This window comes from Balaenoptera musculus, chromosome 1 (assembly GCF_009873245.2).
Source record: "Balaenoptera musculus isolate JJ_BM4_2016_0621 chromosome 1, mBalMus1.pri.v3, whole genome shotgun sequence".
Classification (NCBI taxonomy): Eukaryota; Metazoa; Chordata; class Mammalia; order Artiodactyla; family Balaenopteridae; genus Balaenoptera; species Balaenoptera musculus.
Genome location: NC_045785.1, coordinates 108,496,557 through 108,523,389, shown reverse-complemented (window position 1 = coordinate 108,523,389; position 26,833 = coordinate 108,496,557). Strand labels below are relative to the sequence as shown.

Sequence of the window (26,833 nt, the reverse complement as noted above, 5' to 3'; positions counted from 1 at the left end):
AGGCGCCATTGAACTTTCTCTTTTTGGTTTTCAAACGTCATTGTACATCAGAATCACCTGGAAAGCTTGTTAAAATACGGATTTCTGGGCCTCTGCCCCAAGGTTTCTGATTCTGTAGTTTTGGGGTATGTCCAGATATTTGCATTTTTTGATAGGTAAAAAGTAGATTTATTAATAACGCTTTGTAAAGAGGTTGGAGAAAAGTGGGGCACAAGAGGATGGTCATGTCCCAGGTCTTGGGCAAGTTCCTGGGACAGGCTGCCAAGTGAGGGTCCTTGGCTTCACTCAGGAAAGAATTCAAGAGAGAGCCATAGTAAAGTGAAAGCAGAGAGACACATTCCATAGGCAGAATGTGGTCCTTCTCAGAAGGTGAGAACGGCCCAGAGATTTGCGTTTCTAATAGGTCCCCAGGTGACCTGTTAGATGGTACTGGTCTGAGGGCCCACGCTTGAGAATCAGTGCTCTACACCTATTGGAGGAGCAGAGATGGTAAGGAGTTTGCCTTTTTTTTTTTTTTTTTTTTGCCGCACCGCGTGGCTTGATCTTAGTTCCCCAGCCAGGGATTGAACCTGGGCCACGGCAGTGAAAGTACCAAGACCTAACCACTGGACTGCCAGGGAATTCCCAGGAGTTTGCCATTCTTTGTAGAGATTCCAGCCATCTGGAATTGTTCTTTGCAGTCCCTTTTGCAAAGGTTAGCAACAATACTTTCACTAGTTTACAAACATATATTGAGTACTTCTAGGTGCTAGGCAACATGGCAGGCCCTAGAAATAAAAAATTAATGACATAATCCCAGCCCTCAAGAACTTCACAATCTCTTTAGGGGACGCAGATACCTTACCCAATTACAAGAATACAACAGTGAGAAGTTCTAAATAGTGGTAGAACGAAGTGTTATGTGAACCAAGGGGGGTGGGCAATTAGCAGTGAGATTTTCTTTAGCTGATGTCAACAATCTTTCCACAGGATGGGTGCATAACCAGGGCCTATAGTTATATATGAGAACATAAAAAGTGCCACTCCACAGCAGGCAGACCCATGCTTCACTGTCTCTGAGATGACACCAAAGGATATGTTATGTCAAAGCAGGATTCTCCTTAATATATTTAATAAACTGCTTCCTCTGCAAGGAAGGATATCATGGCGCCCTGGAATTATAATAATTTGTTCCATCTGCTCTGGTGGCCTCCTCATTCTGCCTGACTTCTCCCTTTTCTTTTTATTCTCTACCATTCATCTAACTCAAATGAAGGTTGTGTTCCAACCCAAGCAAAAGACAGTAACACTTATGCCTCTTCCCTTTAATAGTGAGAAGATTCTAGTTAAAGATATCTTTTTCTTTGTTTTTTAAAGAATTGTTATGTCTGAATTGCTATAGGAATAGAAATCAGATGATAATATAGCAAAATCTTGTGACGATGGTAGCTTATTACTGGTTTAATCATCCCCCAAATAAGAAGTCTGTTCTCAGATCAGATTGTGACAAATGATTTGGGTTTTCTTTGAAACCTTAAAGGAAAAGAGCTTGCTGTGCTTTCATTGACATTTTATTTGCTTCAAAATATCTATACTTTTTTTAAAAAAGAGCATGAGTCTTGAAGGGTAAAATGACTTGGCTGGGGTCATGTAGAAATATTACTAGGACAAAGCAGCAGGCTCTGACAGACCCACCACTCAAAATGTAAGATACTTTAAAAACAAAACCAAAAACCTTTAAAGGAAACAGACATTTTTGACTCTGGCTGCTTCTCTTAACCTCAGTTAATTCCCTGTAGCTGGTGGGGAGTCATTGCTTTGAGGATGAAATACAAATACAAAACCAACAAACCTTATTTATTTATTTTTTTTAAAGGTTCAAGTCATTTCTAAGGCAATACCTGCAAAAGTGAAATGCAATTATTTATGAGCTCATAGATCCTGTATTCTCCCCATTTTTCTACCATCAAACATGCTTATTGTTTCATGTATTACATATATTTTATTTAAATAGCACCATCACTGGCTGGTTACAAATCCATGCACATTGGCAAGAATTTCTTTTTGTTCCTTTTTTAAAAAATAAAAAGGAAATGTTGGAGTTGGCTCCAGAATGGTAGAGAATATCAGATCTTAGCAATGGCTTGTCACTTTTCCTCTTAATTATTATTTTACAATATACAAATAATACCTGATTATTTTAAGGAAAAGAGAAGATTCCAAAAAGCAAAAAAGAAAAATAACATCACTCAAAATTCTCCCAATTAGAGATAACCACTGTTACCATTCTGCTAACTTACAATCTTTTTTCTATGATGCTATATCTAAATGCATATATTTTGTGTGTATAAATATTATTCTTTTTACAAAAATAGGACCAAGCTATATACATAATGGGCCTATAACCTTTTTTTCTTGACACTGTTTTGTGAACATTCTTCTGTGTCAATAAATATATATCCCTGTCAGCAATTTAAACTGCGTAGTATTGTATAGTAGAAACCCAATGTGTTTAATCCTCTGCCTTTGGACTGGTAGGTTTTCTTTGTTTTTTGTTTTTTAAAAAAATTTTACCTATGACAAACAATACTTCAATCAGAATATTCTTGTTCATATATATTTACACATTTGTCCAACTCTTTCCCAGAAGTAGAATTGAAAGAGGGTGTATACTTTTTAAAAGAACTCTTTATTATGAAAAACTTCAAACTCATTCCTTTTGTTAAAGTCAGGTTTCTGGAGGTATAATTTACATGGAGTAAAATTCACCCTTTTTAGTGTAGAGTTCTATGAGTTTTGACAAATGCATAAAGCCGTGTAACCACCATCATAATCAGGACATCACCCTGTCCCAGACATAATTCCTGATCTGTTTCTGACCCTATAAGTTTGCCTTTTCCAGAGTGTCTTATGCATTAAATTATACAGCATGTAGCCTTTTGAGTCAGGTTTCTTTCACTCAGCATTCATTCATGTTGTTGCGCATCAGGAGTTTGCTTCATTTTACTGCTGAGTTTTTCCGTTATACAGACGTACACAGTTGGTTTATCCATTCACTAGTTGAAGAATATGTGGGCTGTTTTTAGTTTTCAGTAACCACAAGTAAAACCACTATAAACATTCAAGTACAGGTTTTTGAGTGTACATATGTTTTTGTTGTTCTTAACTAAATACCTAGTGCTGGGTCATGTGGTAAGTGTATGTTTAACTTTGTGAAAACTGCCAAACTGTTCTTAATAGTATTTTTTATTCCCACCAGCAGTGTTTGAGAGCTCCAGTTGCTCCAGCACTTGATAGTCAGTTGAAAAAAAAGTAGCCAATCTAATAGGTGTGTAGTGATATTTCATTTTGGTTTTAATTTGGGGTGTGTACTATTTATTTATTTATTTATTTTTGGCTGCGTTGGGTCTTCGTTGCTGCGCGTGGGCTTTCTCTAGTTGCGGCGAGCAGGGGCTACTCTTCGTTGCGTTGTGCGGGCCTCTCATTGCGGTGGCTTCTCTTGCTGTGGAGCACGGGCTCTAGGCGTGCGGGCTTCAGTAGTTGTGGCATGCGGGCTCAGTAGTTGTGGCTCACGGGCTTTAGAGCGCAGGTTCAGTAGTTGTGGCGCATGGGCTTAGTTGCTCCGCGGCATGTGGGATCTTCCCGGACCAGGGCTCGAACCCGTGTCCCCTGCATTGACAGGCGGATTCTTAACCACTGTGCCACCAGGGAAGCCCTGTTTCTTCTGTTTTAGCCCTAGGCTCACCCTCATCTTCAAGGGTTCTTAGTGTTTCCAAATTCAAAATCTTTGTGGGGTTCTACAGTGTAAATCAATTTGTCTCTCAATCTCCTGCAGGCAGTAAGGTTTCAACTTTCTCCTCTCTGCTAAGACAATTACCTCTAGTCTAATGGGGTCTCTGAGGGGGTCTCAATAATAGCATTCCTTCTTTGTGCAAGCATCCTGAACAAGTTGAGAAATAAAGCAAAAAGTAAATATGGAGGTCAACATATCTCCTTTATTACTGTTGGAGGCCAGATTGGAGCATGCAGCTTGGTTTGAGAGTCAGTGGGCCAGCTAACGTACCCCAGAATCAAGCAGCCTGGATTGGGGCAGACCTCGGTGTGGAGGAGCACAGCAGAATGTGTGTTCTAATGAACAGGCTCCCTCTCCCAGGAGCACAGAGGATGGAGGGGAGTGGAATACTCCACTTAGGGTGGATGAACAAAGGATTGGGAGAGGCCCAGCTGTACTAACTGAGCTCTTTTTTTCAAGAAGGAAAACATCAGAAGTGAGGAGAAAGCATTTCTGAACTACACGGTTCATCAGCTTTACAGATTCCATAATTCTGTTGAGCTCTCTCATCAACTGTATTCTCTTTGTTCAGTCTCTTTGTCCTTTTGGGTTTAGGTTTATTCCTTCAACGTCATTTTAGTAGGTTTGGGAAGGAATGGAGGTAAGTATGTACTGTATTAAATTCTCCATGTTTAACTAGAAGTTTCAAGTTATTTTTTGAAAGTTACCTTGTTATCAAGGTTATACATTTCTTTTAAGGTAACTATTATCTGTGCTACTGGAGAAATGCAATGATGTAATAATTCTTAGAGTGCAAAATCTCTAAGTCATTTCTATTTGATATTGCAATATAGATGTATTTCTAGGAGACTTACTCTCCCAATTTGGTTTTACTTTGACTAATGTTAAAACTGGTTTGTACTCCCTTAGCATATAAAGAGGTGACTCAAACTGGGGAATATCAACCTAGAATTTTAACCTTTTGCAGATATTTCATAGAATTTGGTATTCATACTGCAAAAATCAAGAGTTTATTTTAATGGTATGCTTCCCTCTTCGCCACTCATTGAAAATCCCTACAGAGAAAAGGTTCTCAAATTAAAGAAAGAATGGGATTGGAAAAAACCTGGAAAATGTGTGGCAGTTCAATCATTTTATAGTATTCATGGTGCCAATCAAAACCTTTTCTTAAAAAAAATCTGATAAATATCTTCAACTAAGTTTTAATAGAATAATTAAGTTTACTTATTAATTATCGTGGAGTGCTTACATCTCAACAGGGGTCATAAGATTGAACATCTATGTGTGGCATTTTGGGCATTAATGGGGGTAAGAATATTTTAGGGAGCAGAACATTTTGTGCACATGAATTAAACAGGATTATAATGGTCACCCTCGGAAAAAGATGTGAACTTTGATCAGAGGAACCGGGTTTGAGATTCATCTTCACAAAGCACTAATCACAGGACCTTGAGTATATCCCTAGTTTTGCTATTGTTTAGTTATCCATTGCTAACAAATCACCTCAAAACTGAGTAGTTTAAAACAACAACCGTGGGGCTTCCCTGGTGGTGCAGTGGTTGAGAATCCGCTTGCCAGTGCAGGGGACACGGGTTCGATCCCTGGTCCAGGAAGATCCCGCATGCCGCGGAGCAACTAAGCCCATGCGCCACAACTACTGAGCCTGTGCTCTAGAGCCCACAAGCCACAACTACTGAGCCCGCATGCCGTGACTACTGAAGTCCACGCGCCTAGAGCCCGTGCTCTGCAATGAGAAGCCACTGCAATGAGAAGCCCACGCACTGCAATGAAGAGTAGCCCCCGCTCGCTGCAACTGGAGAAAGCCTGCGCGCAGCAGCGAAGACCCAACACAGCCAAAAAAACCAAAAAAAGCAAAAAAATCCCACAACAACAACCGTGCTGGGAACTCCCTGGTGGTCCAGTGGTTAGGACTTGGTGCTTTCACTGCTGGGCCCAAGTTCAGTCCCTGGTCGGGGAACTAAGATCCTGCAAGCCATGCGACATGGCCGGAAAAAACCAAAACCAAAACCATGCTTTATTTACTTCAGATTCTGAAATTTGGGCAGGGCATGGTAGAATGGCTCATCTCTACTCCACATGATGTTGGCTGGGACAGCTTGACAAGGGCTGGATGATCCAAGATGGCTTCACTCACATGGCTGGGGCCTCCACTGGGGTGGCTGGGACAGCTTGGGGGATGTCTGGGCTCTCTCTCTCTTTATAGTCTCTCATCCTCTAGGGCCTCTCTCTAAATATGGCCTCTCTCTCCAGCAGCCTAGTTGAACTTCTATATTTGAGAACTGATCCCTATGAGAGGAAAAACAGAAAATACCAGTCCTCTTAAGGGCTAGGCCCAGAACTTGCACAGTGTTATTTCCACTACATTCTATTGGTGAAAGCAAATCACAAGGCTATCCCAGATTCAATGGGAGGGCAAATACACTCCACTTCTTGATGGGATGAGTGCCATATATGCACAGGGTGGGAGAAATTGTCCATGGCCATTTTTGGAGACAATTTACCCTACCATTTAGCCGTAATAAACTTCAGGGTTTTTTCCTTGGGAAAGGTAGCTCATTTTAGATAGATATAGATATAGATATAGATATAGATATAGAGATATATAGCCCTTAACTCTAAGATCCTATACAAACATAACAACTTACTTTGCCTTGGCGGGTGTTGACCTGGAAGCTTTTCACAGAATATTAACACGATGAGCCTGTAGAATTGTTCATATTCTTTGAGTATTGATCATCCATCCTGGTGCCAAGAGGGGCAGTATTGACCCTGTTGGATGGTTTCTGGGATTTCTCAGAGGTATGGGTAGGAAAAATTTCTCGTGGTTCTAAATCAGTCTGAACTCTGGAGAAAATGCACTGGCACCAGCTTAGTTTTGTCTTGAGACTGCAAATTAACTAGTTTGGAAAAGGGAAAGGTAAAAAGTTAAGAGGAAGAGAAGTTTGAAGTTATCCTTAACTCCTATTACTTATTCCTCAAGAAGGCATCAACCAAACTCTATATTTCCTAATGGAAGTATGAATTTAAACTACCATCTCAGAGATATTTGAGACATAATCAATTACTGAACATGTCTTGAGTACCCACTGTGTGCTCAGCACTGTGCTAAGGCCTGTGAGTGATGCCAGAGGAAGCCAAGTTACTGACTTGGTTTTTCTCTAGGAAATTCCAATCTGGTTGGGCAAACTTGAATTAGATAACACCTATGAGACATTGCAAGGCAGCATAGGATAAACACTGAATACATTTAATAAGTCCTAAGGATTCAGAGGGGGTAAAAATCATTTTGGTTAAAGTAGAAGAACAGCATAAGCAAAACTAAAAAGAGTAGAATGACTATCACCGGTACAGAGCAAAAGGGCACTAGTGAGACTTGATCAGAAAAATGTGATCGAGGGGGTTGTTCAAGTTACTATTGCTGTATAACAACTCCGAATTTAGAGGTTTAAATGATCATTTTAAACCTCTAATGATCATTTTATTCTCTCTCGTGGTTTTTGTGGGACAGGAATTGGGGACGGGTTCAGCTGGGTGGTCTGGCTCCGGATTTCTTATGTGGTTGCAATCAGACAGTGGCTGGAGCTGGAAACAGTGGGGCCTGGAGAAACTGAGGGCTGGCTGGGCACCTCTCACCTCTTCATGTAGGCTGGGGGCTTCTCCATGTAGTTTCTCCCATAGGTCAGTTTGGGCTTTCTCAGAGGGTAGCTATGGGGAGAGGGGCTCTGTCACATGTTTGGTTCCCTAGGAACTCAACTGTGAGATGGAAATAGCATTCAGGATATTTACCGGGGAATGCTCTTGGGACCAATACCTGTGGAAGGGAGGAGAAGGAAGCAGGATTAAGCTGTGGGAGAAACTGAATGGCAATGCAGTCCAACAAAGGCCTCAGTCAACCCCTGGGGGTGCTCTAGAGCTGGGATGAATGAGTCTTTTTTTTTTTTTTTTTTTTTTTTTTTAATTTTTTATTTATTTTATTTATTTATTTATGGCTGTGTTGGGTCTTCGTTTCTGTGCGAGGGCTTTCTCTAGCTGCGGTGAGCGGGGGCCACTCTTCATCGCGGTGCGCGGGCCTCTTATTATCATGGCCTCTCTGGCTGCGGAGCACAGGCTCCAGACGCGCAGGCTCAGCAATTGTGGCTCACGGGCCCAGTCGCTCCGCGGCATGTGGGATCTTCCCAGACCAGGGCTCGAACCCGTGTCCTCTGCATTGGCAGGCAGATTCTCAACCACTGCGCCACCAGGGAAGCCCTGAATGAGTCTTGAGTTTGTTTAAGTCAGGGCAAAAGGGCTGGCTGGGTCTTTATACCTCAGTGTTGATCACTCACTGGATGTAGGATGCCCCCAGAAGGAGGTATAACCTTGGGCAAGGCAACTTTCTTCAGCTGAGACAACCCCTACAAGTACTGACAGCTGAAGGTCATCTTCCGGCAGTACTCCCAGTACTATGGAATAAGTCCTCGTTCCTGAAGGAAAATCTGGGTGGTGCATCACAGTGCTGGCTATAGCCCCAAACAGATCTGTGGCTTTCAGTAGAAGGAGTTGGTGCTCTTGTACCCACCTGACACAGAGGCAGTTGGGGAAAAAATACTCCAACCTCAGTCTCCTGCAGACTTCCGATTTCCTGTCAGTGCCCCTCCCCCATGGACCAAATGCAGGAAGTCATAGGACTTGATGCAGTTCATGTGGGTTTTGGGTAGCAGAGCAGGGTGGAGAAGGGTGAAGAGTGGATCTGGAGAGGCAACAGAAGATATTCGGCAGCAGAAGATTAGTTTTTGAACATTAAAGATGTTGAGTTAATAATATCCTGATGCATGCTTCTTATTGGTTCATTAAAGGAATGTTCTGAACCGTCCTCTCATTCATTCCACTCCTCGCTCCTTTGCTCCTGAATCCTTAACCTCACTCTTTATTCTACCATTTAAACCCTGCCTCATTACTTCAGCTTAAAACATGTTTTACTTCACGAGTTTGGCCTTTTTCCTGACTCTATTTCTTTTTTTTTAAATTTAAACAAATTTAAAAAAATTAAAGTATGGTTGATTTACAATGTTGTGTTAGTTTCTGCTGTACAGCAAAGTGATTCAGTTATATATATATATGTATATATTCTTTTATTTATTTATTTATTTATTTGGTTGCGCCAGGTCTTAGTTGTGGCAGGCTGGCTCCTTAGTTGCGGCTCACAGGCTCTTTATTTGTGGCATGCGAACTCTTAGTTGCGGCATGCCTGTGAGATCTAGTTTCCTGACCAGGCATCGAACTCCGGCTCCCTGCATTGGGAGCGTGGTGTCTTAACCACTGAGCCACCAGGGAAGTCCCTATTTATATATTCTTTTTCATATTCTTTTCCATTATGGTTTATTATAGGACATTGAATATATTTCCCTGTGCTATACAATAGGACCTTGTTGTGTATTCATTCTATATATAATAGTTTGCATCTGCTAGTCCCAAACTCCCAATCCATCCCTCCCCCTTGGCAACCACAAGTCTGTTCTCTATGTCTGTGAGTTTGTTTCTGTGTCATAGATAAGTTCATTTGTGTCATATTTTAGCATCCACATATAAGTGATATCAAATGGTATTTGTCTTTTTCTTTATGACTTACTTCACTTAGTATGATAATCTCTAGGTCCAGCCATGTAGCTACAAATGGCATTATTTCATTTTTTTATGGTATATATATATATATACACACACACATACATACACATACACACTACATCTTCTTTATCCATTCATCAGTAATGGACATTTAGGTTGTTTCCATGTCTGACTGTATTTCATTCTTTTATCCTTCATTTAGCTCCATACACCTGTCTGCTAGCCTGGTAGTATTCTTCTTCATCCAGCCCCTTTCCGGGCACCTTTCTTTCTGTGTACTAGCCCTGTGGGGAATTTTTATTCCCCTGCATCTTATTTATCCTGGCTTCTTGATTAAGACTAGAAAGTTTCAGGGTATTGAGGTAATGGAGATAAGAGATGATATGAGGGTGGGGACAATGGGTATGGGGGGTAAGGCCCACTTTCGTGGATCCCTGTCTATGCTTACTATGGTGTACTTTGTGCAGTTACTATCCAGTGGTGAAATGAATTCATGGCCTTTCCTCACATTCATTATTTCTAGCCCACTCTCCCATTCTGTCTACTATGTTCTGTTACAAAAGCCCTACCATTTAACTCCCCAAATCATCTCTCCCTTGAAATTCTTTGGCTTCCATACATTTTTTTTCACAAATTCACCTCCTTTTCTACCTGCTCCTCAATTTCTTTGACAACTATGGTAGACAACTTAACTTCTCTCTCCTCTTTCCCCTCAACCATGTTTTGCTCTCCTTTGCCTGATAAGTCTTCTTATATACATTCTCTGTGGACATCTTATTTTGTTCTCATGCCCTCAACTATCACTCATATGTGGATGACTCCCAAATCTGAATCTCCCTCCCTGAACTCTCTCTGAGATTCCATTCCAGAATTCCAGACTCTGAAATGGCTAGTGGGATCAGAACACAGGACTTCTTCCTAAGCTGGTACTAAAATGTGCTTCCAGGTTTCTTTGTACCCTTTTTTTCCTTCTCTTGTTTTTTAAACTCTTCCTTGAACTGTTCCTCAGTTCATTTTGGTTCAGTTTTATATCATCTTGGCTTCCTTTGGCCTGTATTCAAACAAACAAACAAACAAACTAAACTAACTCCAAATACCTGCCCCCCCCGCCCCCCCCCACCCCCGCCATGTCATTTTATACCAAAAGCTCTCCCTCTCCCGCTTTTTCATCTTCATAAAATTTCCTTTTCAGGGAATTCAAAGGAAACACTTGGCAAGGAAAAAACAATCACTATTTTGTTTTCCTTTAAAGTACTTAACATGCCAAATACCAGATATTTACATTTTAAATGTAAGCCTATTTGAGGAGCTGTGTGTCTCGGTATGGGAGGAGGGGTGATGTGGAGTGGTTAGAAATCTGTTAGGAAATCCTAAGGTCTCTAACTTGAGAAACTGGAAAAATAGCAAATAAAACACTCAGCTCTGGGAGAGGTTGTACTAAGTCACCCACTTCCTTCCCCGAATCATATGGAATTTCTTTGGGTATTTATCCTGAGAAAGGTATAAGGGAATGGAAAGGACAGAATTTAAGCAAGACCTAAGAAAAACTAGACTCTCAAGACAAAATTTTTAAAAATCATTCTTACACCTCTTTTATATTCCACATTGACAGACTTTTAAAAGCACATTTAAACTACAGATTTCCATGGAAACCAACCAAAGGGATTTTAGAAAGGAGAAGCATTGCAGTACCATTTCTATGCGCGTTGATGTCTGATTTTCGTTAGGCCAGCACTGTTTTCCCTCCAACGTCTTAGTGTTTATTACAGCAACAATTACCTCAGTAACAATTCCTCCAGGGTAGTTTTATTTAAAGGTGCCTAACTTATACCTCACCCAACTGCTTTCAAAATCGTTCAGTACTTCCTGCTGGAAGTTAAACTACCATCTTTATCCCTGCTCTGGTTCTGCACCAGAAGCCTATCTCCGGCAGGACAGTGCCACGAAGGCGTCCTTTTTATGTGATGTGCACGTTGCTGTACACTTTGGCTGCAAAGCAGGAGCTGTGCTTTAAAACCGCCAAGAGCGGGTGGGTGCCGTGTGGTAAATTATCTGTCTCGCAACTTCCACACGTAAGAAGGATGCTTTCTTCCTTCCTTTAACACTAAAAACAGGCAAAACAAAAACAAAAAGAAACCCGACAGGCTTCAAAACCGTCCGATCGCCTAGGGAAAGCGCGCCAATCACACAAAGAAAAGGAGGGGGGCTATTGGGATTCAAAATCATTTCCCCGGGACGAACACCTTCCTGGACCTATCGGAGTTAACTGCGCGCTTGGTCGTAGCCAATAGGCACAGTGTTTCTGGCTCAGGTCCACCCTAAAGACTGATAGACATTTATGTAACCCAGTGGAGTAGTGAGATGCTGAAGAATCAACCAATACATTCGGGAGGTGGGTGGAGTGTAGGCCAGGGGGTTGGCGGTGCCGTGTCATGGAGGCTCAGTCTCCGAGCAGCCATTGAAGGGGAAGGAACTGCGGGTGTGTGTATGTGTGTGCGTGTGAGTGCGCGCGCGAGTGTGTGGACAAGGAGGTGGGGGCAGCTGAGTTAGAGTCCCAACTCCTTGGACTCCATTTGCTATTCCCTTCTTTCTCCCCCACACCTATCTGGTGGTGGTGGTGGGCGTTTATATTTGCGTTTCTTTTCATTCATTTCCAAATCTTTTAAAATTTTAGGGTTGGGGGTAGTGGGAAAGGCAGGAAAAGGTAAGGGAGGAGAGTAGTAGCAGAAGAGCAGGAGGAGGACATGGAGATGAAGAAGAGGATTAACCTGGAGTTAAGGGACAGAGCCCCGGAGGAGGTGAGATGACTCAGCCCCCTCCCCTTCCTCACCAGCCCTGTATTCGGAGGATCGGGTTTCTGGGGGTCCTGGTGGGTGTGTGGGGCGGGGTAATGAATTAACCCCCATCTGGGGGTAGGACTGGGGGAAAATATTTAATTTTAACTTTTAAATCATTAAAATCTTTTACTTAAAATGGCGAAGGGTTTAAGTTTCTAGGGGCGTTTTTGTGTGTGCTTGGGGGCTTAGCCCCTTCTCCTCTCCTCGAGTCAGGCGTCCTGGCCTCGTGGAGGCGGGAAGCGGGGTGTTGGGGGCCGCTCGGCCGCTTCGCTCCTCACGTTCCAGCTCCTTGGGGCCGGCGGCGTGGGCGCGATCCCCCAGTCCCACTCGCCTCTGCCGCAGCCATCGTCGCCTGAGAAGTTAGTCCAACTTTTCTGCAGTGCTGCCAACTCTTTTTTTTGGGCTGGGGGGCGTCTCCGGCCTCGAGTCCCCTGGGCGTTGGACGACGTCGCGCCGGGCGCGGGCTGGGGTCGCTCGCGGAGTCCGCGGACGGCCCACTGCTGGCGGCGCCCACTCCCCCGGGAAGCGGCGCGCGCCGCCCGCCGCCAGGCGGAATCTGGGTCAGCGGCCCGTTCTTCGGCCGCGGGTAAGTTTTGGGACTCGTCGCAGTGACCGGAGGTGGGGAGAGGACACGAGGCTTTATCCCCTTCGTCCCCCCGCGGTGTAACGAAATTCGGCGTGTCGTATCGTGGTGGCTGCAACTCCAATTTTGATCCCTGGAGACGGTTTCACAAAACTCAACAAATGGGTCGTAGAAGTTTCGTGTTTTCAAGATGGGCTCGGCGGAACTAAATGATGCGCTCTCGCTGCTGTCGCCTTAGTTAAAGAGACGGGGTTGGGAGGGGCCACGTGAGGCGGGGTCGTGGTCAACTTTTCGGGGGTCGGGCGGGAGGCGTTTCCGCCTCCTTTTCGCGGGCGCCTCCTCGGCTTCACCCAGCTCTCCACGCCCGGGCCGGAGTCGCTAGGGGAACGCGGGCTGGGAGGCGACCCCCTTTTTCCTTGGGGAGTCCCCGCCCCTTGTGGGGTTTCCCGTCGGTCGGAGCGGCAGGTCGCGAGAGCGGGGCCCATGGCCAACGAGGAACCTCGCATTTCTGGTCGCAGAGGAAAATGTCTATAGGGTCTTGCTAATTGCGGCCTCTGAAATAACCCCAGAATTGCAATATAAGGGATATAATTTTTTTCCAGCAGGGGTGGAGGTGGTGCTTGTGCATACCAGCGTGGAGGATGAGTAGGGTTTGTTCGGTGGGCTGTGGCGGCGTGAAGGGTGGGAATCCAAGGTCTTTATGTACTTTTAAAAAAGTCTCTGTTTCGCTGAAATTGGTAGATAGCAGGGAGGAGGAAACAGTCAGTACTATCATCCCACAGATAACTTGAAGTTTCCTAGGGCCTAGTCTTTAGGGGCTTAAGGAAAAAACAAACAAAATCAAAGTTAAAATGCTGTCTCGAAGAAGCACACATTTCGAATACTCTTTTATGTCTTGGGTTGGAAAAGTGGGTTTGCCCCTCCTTCCCATTCTTATACCTATCCTATCCCTAGTAATTTCCTTGCCAGTTTTGGGGAGTGCCGGATGTTGCCTTTTTGCAGCCTCTCCTCCTTCCCCTGTGGTGTAATAACGGTCTCCTATTTGTATAGTCCTTTACAGTTTACGAAGCGCTTCTCCTGTTTGTTGTTTCCTCCTTCCGACAGACTTGTAAGGTGGATGGTATTGTTGTAGACTCCAAATTAGCAAACGGAGTCTCAGGGCAGTGAAGTTACTTACTCAAGTGGAAGAACTGGTTTTCTGACACCAAACCTAGTGGCCCTCTCTCCTCCACTCAGCTAGACTAGGAGTCAGAAGACTTACAGTGGAGGCACAGCTCCGCCACATACTGTGACTGACCCTAGGCAGTCATTCTTACCTTCTGGGCCTTGGCTTCCTCCTCTCTAAACAGATTATGATGCCTTCTTTGCTTCCTGAAATAATTATGTCATGTTCAAATAGAGAAGGTAGCATTCCTTGTTGCTAATTTTTACTTCTCAAAATACCTCAAACATATTTTTGCATTGAGAATGGAGAACCAAGGTTTCCTGCCTCCCTCTTAAGATTAAGTCCATTTAGGCCCACACCAGGAAGTTTTGTTACAACTCTGACCTAAGAGAGGATCCAGCACCCCCTTCCCAAGACTGGGGAGAAGTCACAAAAATTCTACCAGGGTGGCAGGGAAAAATAACATTTTGTCAAGGATGTGTTGTTCTGGGTGATATTGTTTCGCCTTGATATTAGAACAAATAACATCTGAACGCTGGGCTGTCTCAGAAGGAGCTTTCTAACATTTCTTCATTAAGGGTAACAAGATATTTTTGAGTTATGGTGACATTTATCAACCAAAATAAGGGGGTTTAATCTGAAAAAGTGAATAAAACAATTTCCTTTCTTCTCCCTGCTGTTTTAGGACTCACTTAAATCCTTTCTCAGTAGCCTTGGTATCCCCTCATGCATAAGTATATGCCCTGATGTTGAGGGTCTTTTTCATGAGGGTCAGAAACTATTTTCACATGGGACCTTTTTCAAAGTCTTATTTTTTATGCAATTAAAATTTTTTTATTAGTGATTTGAAGCAGGCATTGAACTTCTTAGTCCAAGTTTAAATTTTAAAAAGTTAACTTATAATGATGACTTAAGACTGTATTTCAATTTGGGGGGAGAATGAAAAGGATCTATATGAGGGAATTGGTGGTTTTAATATTCACATTTCCAGAGTGTCAGGACCCAGGTCTTTTGCTAAACAGACTGCAAACTAAAGAATCATTCATATTCTCTCTTATAGGTGACAGAGTTGGTCCTTGATAATTGCCTCTGTGTCAATGGGGAAATTGAGGGCCTGAATGATACTTTTAAAAAACTAGAGTTTCTGAGTATGGCTAATGTGGAACTAAGTTCACTGGCCCGGCTGCCCAGCTTAAATAAACTTCGAAAGGTAAGCTGGCACTAGGCGTGAAAGCATCATGATTTTGATGCCGTGGGCTATTATGTATATTTTTTTCCCAAATGAAACAACCATTCTGCCTTTTAATTAGAAGGTTCTAAGTTTCTAGAGGTAAGAAAACGGGTTATGTAGGATTTTGAAATCAGCTGTCATATTACTTTTGGAAATTTAAATTGACTAATGAAATCGCTTATGGCATGAATTTAACATCTACCAAATGTTTTTCTTTGAAACATAAAATCCAACTATTATACAACTGGAACCAAACCTGAGTTAGAAGTCTGTTATATAGAGATTCTAATATTTTATTTGGCAGTCATAGGTGGGATTTTGGAAATTAAAGACTGTGACAGTCCCTTGAAGCCAGAGAGAATGACAATTGTTTTCTTTAAATTGATACATTTGAGAAATCTTTGATTTGTCCTAAGCCTTCACCATTCTTTGTTTTCTCCCCATGTTGAATATGTAGTTGGAACTTAGTGACAATATAATTTCTGGAGGCTTGGAAGTCCTGGCAGAGAAATGTCCAAACCTTACCTACCTCAATTTGAGTGGAAACAAAATCAAAGATCTCAGTACAGTAGAAGCTCTGGTAAGTGGAAAGGTTTGTCTCTGGACTTGCTATTTTTGGTTGAATTTTTCTGAGATTTGCTTGAATTTTATCTTACTGACTTGTATTTATGTCACTCTTTTGAAACTTCTGAATTTCTTATATGTTGTGATCTAGATGATACTGCTTTATTTTCCTTTGGAGTAAAACATTCAGATAAATTTTTTTAAAAATAAATTTATTTACTTTACGATTTTATTTATTTTTTTTTGGCTGCATTGGGTCTTTGTTGCTGCGCACGGGCTTTCTCTACTTGCGGAGAGCAGGGGCTACTCTGCGGTGCGTGGGTTTCTCATTGCGGTGGCTTCTCTTGTTGCGGAGCACAGGCTGTAGGGGGCTCAGTAGTTGTGGCGCACGGGCTTAGTTGCTCCGCGGCATGTGGGATCTTCCCAGACCAGGGCTCGAACCTGTGTCCCCTGCATTGGCAGGCGGATTCCTAACCACTGCGCCACCAGGGAAGCCCCAGATAAATTTTTAAATCAGTGAGAAATTTATTTTATCATCAACTTCAGGAGCTGAATATCTGGTTTTAAAGTTTCCAATATTTTCTTAAATTCTATTCCTTTTTCGTTCTTCTTGATTATTTTTATTTGCTCCTTTGTTTCCTAGTATGAGGGAAGGAAAAGGAGATGAAGTGAAACTCTGAAAATCGTTGCTCTGATTTTTTAAAAAAAGCTTGGGAGGAGGTTGAAATTGTTGAAAATAAGCTTGACTGTGGATTTAAACTAACCATGTTATTGTTGTTGCCTATTTAGGCAGAGATTCAGTCAACAAAGTATACTGAGTGCATACTATGAGTAAGGCACTAAGCCAGGTGCTAGAGATACAGCAGTTACCAAAACAAAGTTCCTACTCCTGTGGAGTTTACGTGCCAGGGCCTCATTAAGAGAATTAGCTGTGCTTGATATAATAACCCTTCATTATAAAATTCTAAAAATCCAAAAAAATCATTCTCTTGATTTAAAGTTGTATATATGTTCATGAATTAAAAATAAATAGGGCTTCCCTGGTGGCGCAGTGGTTGAGAATCTGCCTGCCAATGCAGGGGACACGGGTTCGAGCCCTGGTCTGGGAAGATCCCACATGCCGCGGAGCAACTAGGCCCGTGAGCCACAATTACTGAGCCTGCCCGTCTGGAGCCTGTGCTCCGCAACAAGAGAGGCCGCGATAGTGAGAGGCTCGCGCACCGCGATGAAGAGTGGCCCCCACTTGCCGCAACTAGAGAAAGCCGTCACACAGAAAGGAAGACCCAACACAGCCATAAATAAATAAATAAAATTAAAAATAAATAAATAAATAACATGAGATTTTAAATCTTGAATGTAATTTTTAACTTTTTACTTTTCCAGCAAAATCTTAAAAATTTGAAGAGTCTTGACTTGTTTAACTGTGAGATCACAAACCTGGAAGATTATAGAGAAAGTATTTTTGAACTGCTACAGCAAATCACGTACTTAGATGGATTTGACCAGGAGGATAATGAAGCACCAGACTCAGAAGAAGAGGATGATGAAGGTAATCATTCTTAATACACATAAATGTGTCACAGTTATAGCCTCCAGTCTAGCTGGCAAATTAGATTGGGCCTGGGTATTTAGGTGTGGGAAAAAAAAGACGTTAGTAAGACAAAAATTTAAAAACTCATAGCCCTAGTCCTGTATTCGTTCAGATTTCTGATAGCTTTGGGGAATTTAATGATTGTTATAATATTAAGCTCCATGATATTTTATATTTGTGTAAACTTAACCACCACCCAGTAAAAGTGGTAACTTTTAAAATAGTACTAAAAAAAATAAAGAACCATTCATCACATAATTATCCATACAAGTCACAAAGTAGAAACAACCCAAGTGTCTATCAACTGGTGAATAAACAAAATGTGATAGATCCATACAATGGAATATTATTCAGCCACAAAAATGATTGAAGTACTGGTACATGCTACAGTGTGTGAACCTTGAAAACATTCTGCTAAGTGAAAGAAGCCATACTCAAGCCACATATTGTGTGATACCATTTATATGAAATGCCCAGAAGAGGCAAATTCGTAGAGACAGAAAGTAGATTAACGGTTGTCAGGGCTGCGGGAGAGGATGGTGAGTGACTGTTAATGGATATGTTTTTTTTTTTGGGGGGGGGATGATGGAAATGCTCTAGAGAGTTGAATATACATTTTTGGATAAATGGGTGACTAATAGATCAGATGACAGAAAAGCTGTTGTCAGTAATGGGACACTGTTACTACTGGTTGAAAAGTTTTTCACATGTAAGAAGAAATTTGATAGATAAACAGTGTTATAAAATGATGGAATGATGGACAGGCAGGTTTTTTTTTTTTTTTTTTTTAAACTTTGGGTTTATTTATTTATTTATTTATTTATGGCTGTGTTGGGTCTTCGTTTCTGTGCGAGGGCTTTCTCTAGTTGCAGCAAGTGGGGGCCACTCTTCATCGCGGTGCGCGGGCCTCTCATTATCGCGGCCTCTCTTGTTGCGGAGCACAGGCTCCAGACGCGCAGGCTCAGTAATTGTGGCTCACGGGCCTAGTTGCTCCGCGGCATGTGGGATCTTCCCAGACCAGGACTCGAACCGGTGTCCCCTGCACTGGCAGGCAGATTCTCAACCACTGCGCCACCAGGGAAGCCCCGACAGGCAGGTTTTGAAGTGTCCACGAAGTAAAATAAACTTTAGTCCATGTAATGTTTTGATGAAAAATCTATACGTTGGGAACATTTTAATATTTAGACACCATATTTCTCAAACAGTAAATGGGATGTTATAAAAGAGAAATCTTAAAAAAAAAAAAAAATCACCCTGAGATACTTTCTACCCATTGGCTTATGAGTTTGAGGGGCCAAGGCAAAAACATTTGCCCAGACATTTGCTTATCTTTTAAAATATTTTTAAAGATGGAGATGAAGATGATGAAGAGGAAGAGGAAGATGAAGCTGGTCCACCTGAAGGATATGAGGAAGAGGAAGAAGAAGAGGAGGATGAGGATGAGGATGAGGATGAAGATGAAGCAGGCTCAGAACTGGGAGAGGGAGAAGAGGAGGTGGGCCTGTCATACTTAATGAAAGAAGAAATTCAGGTGAATAGACCTTCTTATGTGCACTGAAAATTAACTATTTAGGCATAGGGTTAAGTAATATAAAAAGTAAGTTGTGTAGAAATCTGAGAGTTGTTTCTAACTTGTGTGTGTGTGTCTGCCTGTCTTTTTTCCCACTGCCCCCCAGTTCATATTATATCCAGATAATCATAAACCCTATGATTTTACCTCCTAGATAGCTTTCAAATCCGTTCTTCCCTCAGCAGCCTGGGATAGTGGAAACATTTTACAAATGTTTCTGAGCCTCAGTTTCTGCATTTATAAAACTGAGATTATACCAACTTCATAGGGTCGTTAAGGATTTAACAAACTAATATGTGTAAAGTATCTAGTTGCTGGCACGTTATAGGCACTCATGAAAACTTTCCTTTCCCCTAATTATTTCTTGCTTATGCTTTTCTAGTAGTTTTCTAAATGGTCTCTTTGAGAACAGCGTCACCACTTTGTTGTATCCTCTATAGTGCTTGCCTGTGTAGTCTGCATGCAAATGTGATCATATCAGTAGCCTGCTTGAAACCCTTTAATGTTTCCCTGTTGCCACCAAGACATACAAGGCCCTTCATTATCTAGCCTCTGCTACCTTCTCTAGCTTCATCTCCCTCAATACCAAATTAAATCATCACACGAAGCTATTATTGCCTTTCTGTATACACATTGTTTACTCATCTGAAATGACTTTCTACCCATGCCTTCTAATGAACTTTACTTTCTTTTTTCTCAGGTAAACATAAATGTACTAAAGCATGTAAAGTGGACTGATTTTATGTACAGCTCCATGAAATTTTATATATGTACATACTTGTGTAACTACCACTCAAATCATGCCTCGTGATTCTTATCTTTAAACACTCAACTCTGGCGTTGCCTCATTATTGAAGCTTTCTGTAATTTTTAAGAGACAGTCACTCCTTCCTCTGTTACCTTTGAACCTTGATTAGGTGTATGTTGCCTGTAGACACTTCTGTAAAAACTTGTTTATTTGGCCACTTCCTACTAGATAGCTCCTTCAGGGGAGGGCTGTTCATTTTACTATCTCAGCATCCAGTACATTGACTGGGACATAGTAGGTTCATAGGAAATCAGTTGACTTGAACAAATGATCTTTAGTCCCTGGGAGTTTAGATAAGTTATTTTCTTCTAATGTTAAATTACTGAGTTTTGTTTTCATAATTCATAAAGTAATATTTATTATTAAAAATAACATCTCTTATTTAGACTAGAAATTGTATTTTTATTTGTTCTCCTAATGACTTTTACATTAGTTAGATAGACAGTATCACTGATTAATGATGATTTTTCTCTGATACCATTTTTTAAAAAAATTATTTTATTATTTATTTATTTATTTTTGGCAGTGTTGGGTCTTCTTTGCTGCGCGCAGGCTTTCTCTAGTTGCAGTGAGCGGGGGCTGCTCTTCGTTGCTGTGCACGGGCTTCTCATTGCAGTGGCTTCTCTCGTTGTGGAGCATGGGCTCTAGGCGTGCGGGCTTCAGTAGTTGCGGCACGCGGGCTCAGTAGTTGTGGCTCACGGGCTCTAGAGCACACGGGCTCAGTAGTTGTGGCTCACGGGCTCTAGAGCACACGGGCTCAGTAGTTGTGGCTCACGGGCTCTAGAGCACAGGCTCAGTAGTTGTGGCACACCGGCTTAGTTGCTCCACGGCCTGTGGGATCTTCCCGGACCAGGGATTGAACCTGTGTCCCCTGCATTGGCAGGCGGATTCTCAACCACTGCACCACCAGGGAAGCCCTCTGATACCATTTTAAATATGAAACTAGTGTAGAAAAAATGGGACTTAAACTTGTTTGGGGCTTTCGTGAGTTAGCTTTACAATAGTGAAGAACAGAACTTTTAAGTATTTTAAGTATTCAGGGAGAAAGGCAACCTATTCAGTTTACATCAGCATACAACTTGAATATTTTTCCCCTAAGTTTTAATTTACTTAGTAAAGTAATGGACTTGTTATTTTGCAGTTTGACTTTGTTTTATTTTGTTTGTTTGTTTGTTTGGCTGTGCTGCACTGCTTGCGGGATCTTAGTTCCCTGACCGGATATCGAACCCATGCCCCCTGCAGTGGAAGCATGGAGTCCTAACCACTGGACCACCAGGGAATTCCCTGCAATTGACTTTTTATTTTCTCTGCCAGTAATTCTTCTTTAAATAGTATTAAGTCATTTAAAAATGACCTTCAGCTAACTGCAAATGTTTATGTTTATCATTCCATTGAGTACTGGGAAATATTAACTAAAAATGATGTAGTGGAGTATAGAGGAAACATCTCTAAGATAATACATACAACATTAAGTCAATGTGGTACCCAAGTAGCTGGGACCAGAAGTTTTCAATCATGATGAGATAATTTGGATGTTTTTTAAAATGAAGTCTTGTTTTTATTTTTATTTTTTAAAATAAATTTATTTATTTTATTTTTATGTATTCTGGCTGCATTGGGTCTTTGTTGCTGCATGCTGGCTTTCTCTAGTTGCGGCGAGCAGGGGCTACTCTTTGTTGCGGAGCACGGGCTCTAGCATGCGGGCTCAGTAGTTGTGGCACACGGGCTTAGTTGCTCCGCGGCATGTAGGATCTTCCCAGACCAGGGCTCAAACCCGTGTCCCCTGCATTGGCAGGCGGATTCTTAACCACTGTGCCACCAGGGAAGCCCGAAGCCTTGTTTTTAGAAGCTAAGAGCCAAAGAAACTTCAGAGACTATAAGATTTAAAAAAGAAATTAGAAGGAGGTAGAAATGGTATTTGATTAGTTATGTTTTGTTTGAGTCTTATTTCTATTTCAGCTGCTCTTCAGAGGTAAGGAATTAATATGTATAAAGAAGGACTTATGTATGTGTAGTATACTTCATTAAAAATGGAGATGGGGGCTTTAGAAGAATTGGGAATTATGGTGTTCTTGCACTATTCATAGTACAAATGAGGAAACATTTTATTACCCACTAGTTAGGAACTAAGACCATAATCCTTACAGAGCAAGTCTCTGGTAATCTAATAGATGATATTTTTTTTAAAAAGGCATAAAAACATGAATTGATTAATCATGTTTTGTTTAAAACAAAATCCAGAGAAGTAATTTGCTTTTTAGACTTGGGCTTTTCTAAATTATCATGAATAAATGTGATTAGTATTTCAAGTGGCTTTTAAAAAATTATAAATATTTAAATACCCTCATTTATCATTCCTTACAGATTTGAAATGTTTAAAATGTCCTTTTCTTTCTCCTTCTTTTCCTCTCTCTTTCCCCACTCTTCCATCCCCTCTCTCCTCTACCCCTCTTCTCTTCCTTTCTTTTCTTCTTTAAATGTAAGCCCACACGTTCTCCTGATTTTTACTATAGTTCCGTAGTTTATTTGCTACCCCATCTATTGCTTATGCTCCTGGCAGCTTGGGTGTTCTGGTATGGAATGTTTTAGTGTTTGAATTGACTGTATAAGAATGATTTCTGATATAAGTGTCATGCAGTTTAGTTTCTCAGGGGCTTTAAGCTAAATGCTGAAATCATAGGTTCTGTTTAACATTTCTAGACACAAATAGAGCTGTGGATACTTTGAAAAGTGTGGGTTGTCCAAGTTTTTCCTAACTACCCAGCAGTTCTTAACATTTGCCATTTAAACTATTTTAAAGGAGTAAACTATTTTGGGGTTGGAGGGGGGACCCTAGCTTGATTCCGTTTTTTCAAACATATATTGGAACTTAACCATTTGGAACACAACCAAGCACAAGGCGGTAACTGTAAAAGGTATACGTAACAAAAGACATTTTCTTTGTAGGAGATTATTCAAGCCATTATTCTAATCCTGTTTTCTCTTTTATATTCAGTTCTCTGGTAAGCTTGTTGATCTATTTTCTGAATCAGTAGCAGATTAAAATTGAAATAGTAACTAACTGCAAAAGAGAAGGCATAAAAACTAGGGGAAGATACAACTCAAAGTAGAGGCCAGGGTCATTTTAAAAAGGAGAAAACCATCTTATATATATTAATAGGCTTTGAGAGAATTGGCATATACTAATTAGTGTACTGCTCATGGTCACAATGGTGACTATGACAATTCAAGAAAAAGATTTGTTAGGTTTAGCATAAAATGGTAGAAGTGTACAATGCACTTTAGAGATTTTATCCCAGTTGGCTAAAGTAAAAAAAAAATGGTTATGATGTTTCAAAGCTATGTTTAAATCTTAGCTATCCAGAACAACTCATTCCACAGGAGTTGTAGATCAAGTTTTATTGTGATTTTTATTGACTTTTGCTATTTTGATGTGTAGATTTTTAGATGTAGAAGGAACTTAGAGATCTTTCTATATGAATACTTCCTTTCATTGATTGGAAAACTAAGGTCCAGAGAGATTAAGTGACTTATTCAACACGTGTAGCTGTGTTCAGGCTAAGATTCAGGTGATCCTTCCTCAGTCTATAAAACAGAAGACTGTGTCTTTGAAATAGTCAAAAGTTACTCTGTCCATTAGCCACCGTGCACATTTGTTTATTTAGTTAAAGTAAAATAAAATTAAAATTCAGTTCCTTATTTGCACTGGTCACATTTCAAATGCTCAGGAGCCACCTGTGGCTAGTGGTTACTGTATTGGACAGCACAGATACAGAACATTTCCATTGTTGCAGAAAGTTCTTTTGAACATTTCTGGTTTCAAACATAACTTGTTTTCACGAAGAAACTAGATTTAGTTGGGTTTTTAAAAAGACCTCTGTAAGTGAGGCAGAGGTTGTCAGAACACAGGATGACCATAGTTTTTGCTCCTGTTGGAATGTATTATTATCAAACAGTGAATAGCCCATGTCATGGCTTATTTATTCTCAAACTGAATTTTTTTTCTTTTAATTGAAGTATAGTTGATTTACAATGTTGTGTAAGTTTCTGGTATATGGCAAAGTGATTCAGTTATACATATATATGTATACATATACATACTCTTTTTCATATTCTTTTTCATTATGGTTTATTGTGGGATATTGAATATAGTTCCCTGTGCTATACAGTAAGACCTTGTTGTTTATCTATTTTATATATAGTAGTTTGTATCTGCTAATCCCAAACTCCTAATTTATCCCTCCGCCACCCCCTTTCCCCTTTGGTAACCGTAAGTTTGTTTTCTATGTCTGTGAGTCTATTTCTGTTTCGAAAATAAGTTCATTTGCATCATATTCAAACTGAATATTTGAATCTCAAGGATGAAGAAGATGATGATGACTATGTTGAAGAAGGGGAAGAAGAAGAAGAAGAGGGTGAGTTACATTAGCCATTCAAAAATCCTAAAAAGCTATTATTCATGGATTTTAAAGAATGAGTCTATAATTCAAATTATCACTGATCTCTTTGATGCTGGTAACATATAATAGAATTCCTTGAAAGGTGTAAAACCTTTTTTAAAGAGGAGTCTTCTCAGGGTATTCATTAATTCCATTTAAAATAAAAAAACAGCTTGTAACATTTATTTTCTAAACAGTAATGAAGAGATAATGGAACCATAAGCTCAATTTATTATTTTCTTAAGGCCTTTCATTTTGGAGGGTGTGAAACCTTATTTATAAGAGAAGAACAGTTGACCTCCAGATAATGCCCATTTTAGATTTGCTCTCTGCTTCTCTTTACCTAGGCTTTTCAAGAAATTTAAAAATTCACTAACAATTCCAATGATGTCAAGCCCTTGGTTTCTTGATCTGTACTTCATGATTTGGCCACAAGGGTGCATAGCAAGCTGTCATTATTTATGGATTTCTAAGTCTATTAAGGCTGTTTCAATACTGAAATTGAAAGTAATGCAGAGGGGAAACTTAACCTATAATTTTCTTACGCCATTAACTTTTCACTAAGATTCAAAATTCTGTAGCTTAACAAATATTCATTTGTTAAAATTAAGTATTTTACAGTTTTCCTTTTACTCTTTCAGAAGAAGAAGGTGTTCGAGGGGAAAAGAGGAAACGAGATGCTGAAGATGATGGAGAGGAAGAAGATGACTAGATCATTCTAAGACCAGATTCCCTAATGTTCCTGGGTGTGCAATAGAGTGATCACATCTTCTTTGTTTCTTCATGTATGATAGCTATCCCTACAGAAGATAATGTGTAACTTTTTATAGGAAAAGTGTGGTTTTACTATTTTTGCCTTACCATTCCAAATAAGATTAACTAGTCTGTTAATGATCATATTGTATGTAGAGAAAATTTTTCATTGACCCCATTGTGAAATTCCCTAGCAATTTATTTAGAATCTTAATTTTTCTAATTAAAGCTCACTGTGTTAGTCATTTTTAGCATAATTAAAACATGATTGCTTTTACACAGGCGTAATATGGTGCATTTCATTCATAGGGTTTTAAAGTTATTTATAAATTAACTGAAATCACAGTTGGCTGGAATCTGGAACGAAAATAGTCTCTTGAATGATAAGTTGGTTATTTTTTTAGAGGCAACCCAGAGATCTTTAGTTTGAAGGCAGTGACTTTTTTTTTTTGGCTGAGGGTATTTGGGTGCTTTTTTGTCACATGAGTAGCTTGGAAAGTAGAAGCAGAATAGTAAAGGTTCTATTCAACAATATAGTTCATGGCTTTTGTGAAGGCTTCTAAAACCTTTTAAGCCAGGTGACTAAGAAGATTTTAGTTTTCAAGGAAAAATTGCTTATACTGAGTTCAGAGACATGTAGGGGAGCCCTTTCTTCTTCAAGTCGAAGATCATGACCTGCCAACGGTTGTTATTTTGTTTTGTTTTAAGTGTGCATTCTTCGTTTTCCTCTCAGTGTTTCTTTTATGATCACCTTCCTTTCTTGTTTCACTCCCCTCTTCTCAAAAAAGAGTTGGAAAACTTATGGATACCCAAGATGACTTTGTCTTATACCTCAACCACCTTTTCAGACCTGTCTTAGCTTTAAACAAGCTAAGTGAAAGAAATTGAGTATTTTCTGAAATACGAATATTATTATCAATACAGTTTTATGCAACAGACTCTGCTTACTGTAAATCTCTTTCTTGACAAGATGTACAGACTGTATTAGGAGGATGAAGAAAGAAAAGAAGCAGAGGAGGCTCTTGGAAGCAGCATGTGTGTTCCTCAAAAGTCAGAACAATTGCCTGTTGATAATTAATGAGACATTCAAATCAGATTAGCTTCCCAAATGATTTAGATACCACTCTGCAAAGTATTTCTAATTTTCCTGAGTAGAACCTTTAATTATTCTTTCTATAGTTTTAAAGCATTACCAGATATAGCATTTAATTGAAATATACTGGACAGTTGGAAAAATATTTGAAACTAAATCAATATTAAAATTAAGATTTGGTTTCAGGTGGATGTCCATTAAAAATAGAAAAATATTTGGGATAACTGTGAGTGTGTGTTTCCTTATACAGCTACTAAATATAATATTATGAGTAGGCAAGTACATCTCCTTTTTTTGTTGTGGAGGCTCCATGTTCAAGGCAATTGCTTTCTTAATTTTGGCTATCTAAAAATTTTTCCCCCTTTGTTTTGAATATTTGTAAGTTTTTCAAAAGTTAGTATCAGCAAATTAATGGAAGTTATACTTTCGTACTGGGACACATTTAAATTACTGAATATAGTATTGCTTCTTTTTTGGTTTAAAATGTATGACGGGGTTTTAAAGTAAAAAATGATCAAGTTATTTGTGGATAAACTAAAAAAGTTGCATAACTGATTGAAATAAAACTGTTGGGATAAGTTTAGTGGGGGGGTTGGAATCTCCAAAAGGCTAACATTTTACTCCTTTTTAACAATTATAATGCCCTGTTTTAGTCCGTTAAGGGTTCTCATTGCATAGTATGCCAGATTATAAAATACTTATTTTAAAAGTTAAATCTATATATTGACTTTCTTATCAATCATCTTATTGTGCAATCAAAATGAGAGTTCTTTGGTTTGAAAACAACACTTAGAGCCTCCAA

General features: G+C 40.2%; 1 protein-coding gene across 2 annotated transcripts; it reads left to right on the top strand.

Annotated features, from left to right (window-relative positions):
• Positions 1–11,791: 11,791 nt before the first annotated feature.
• ANP32E (acidic nuclear phosphoprotein 32 family member E) lies at positions 11,792–25,215 on the top strand. Of its 2 annotated transcripts, XM_036852274.1 has the most exons (7): positions 11,792–12,195; positions 15,043–15,192; positions 15,671–15,793; positions 17,161–17,326; positions 18,718–18,899; positions 24,107–24,161; positions 24,827–25,215. In XM_036852274.1, exons 1-7 carry the CDS (start codon positions 12,142–12,144, stop codon positions 24,895–24,897), a joined length of 801 nt encoding a protein of 266 aa, XP_036708169.1. In that variant the 5' UTR covers positions 11,792–12,141; the 3' UTR covers positions 24,898–25,215. The 2 variants fall into 2 exon arrangements, with proteins under 2 accessions (XP_036708169.1, XP_036708178.1); XM_036852283.1 differs by lacking the exons at positions 17,161–17,326; positions 24,107–24,161; positions 24,827–25,215 and having other exon boundaries at positions 11,818–12,195; positions 18,718–18,882.
• The last annotated feature ends 1,618 nt before the right edge of the window (positions 25,216–26,833 follow it).

Bases quoted from the DNA above. Each gene is read 5' to 3' on its own strand.
- ANP32E (XM_036852274.1), top strand. From the start codon at position 12,142: ATGGAGATGAAGAAGAGGATTAACCTGGAGTTAAGGGACAGAGCCCCG. The intron at 12,196-15,042 runs GTGAGATGACTC...TCTCTCTTATAG, and splicing joins GGGACAGAGCCCCGGAGGAG to GTGACAGAGTTGGTCCTTGA. The intron at 15,794-17,160 runs GTAAGTGGAAAG...TTACTTTTCCAG, and splicing joins TCAGTACAGTAGAAGCTCTG to CAAAATCTTAAAAATTTGAA.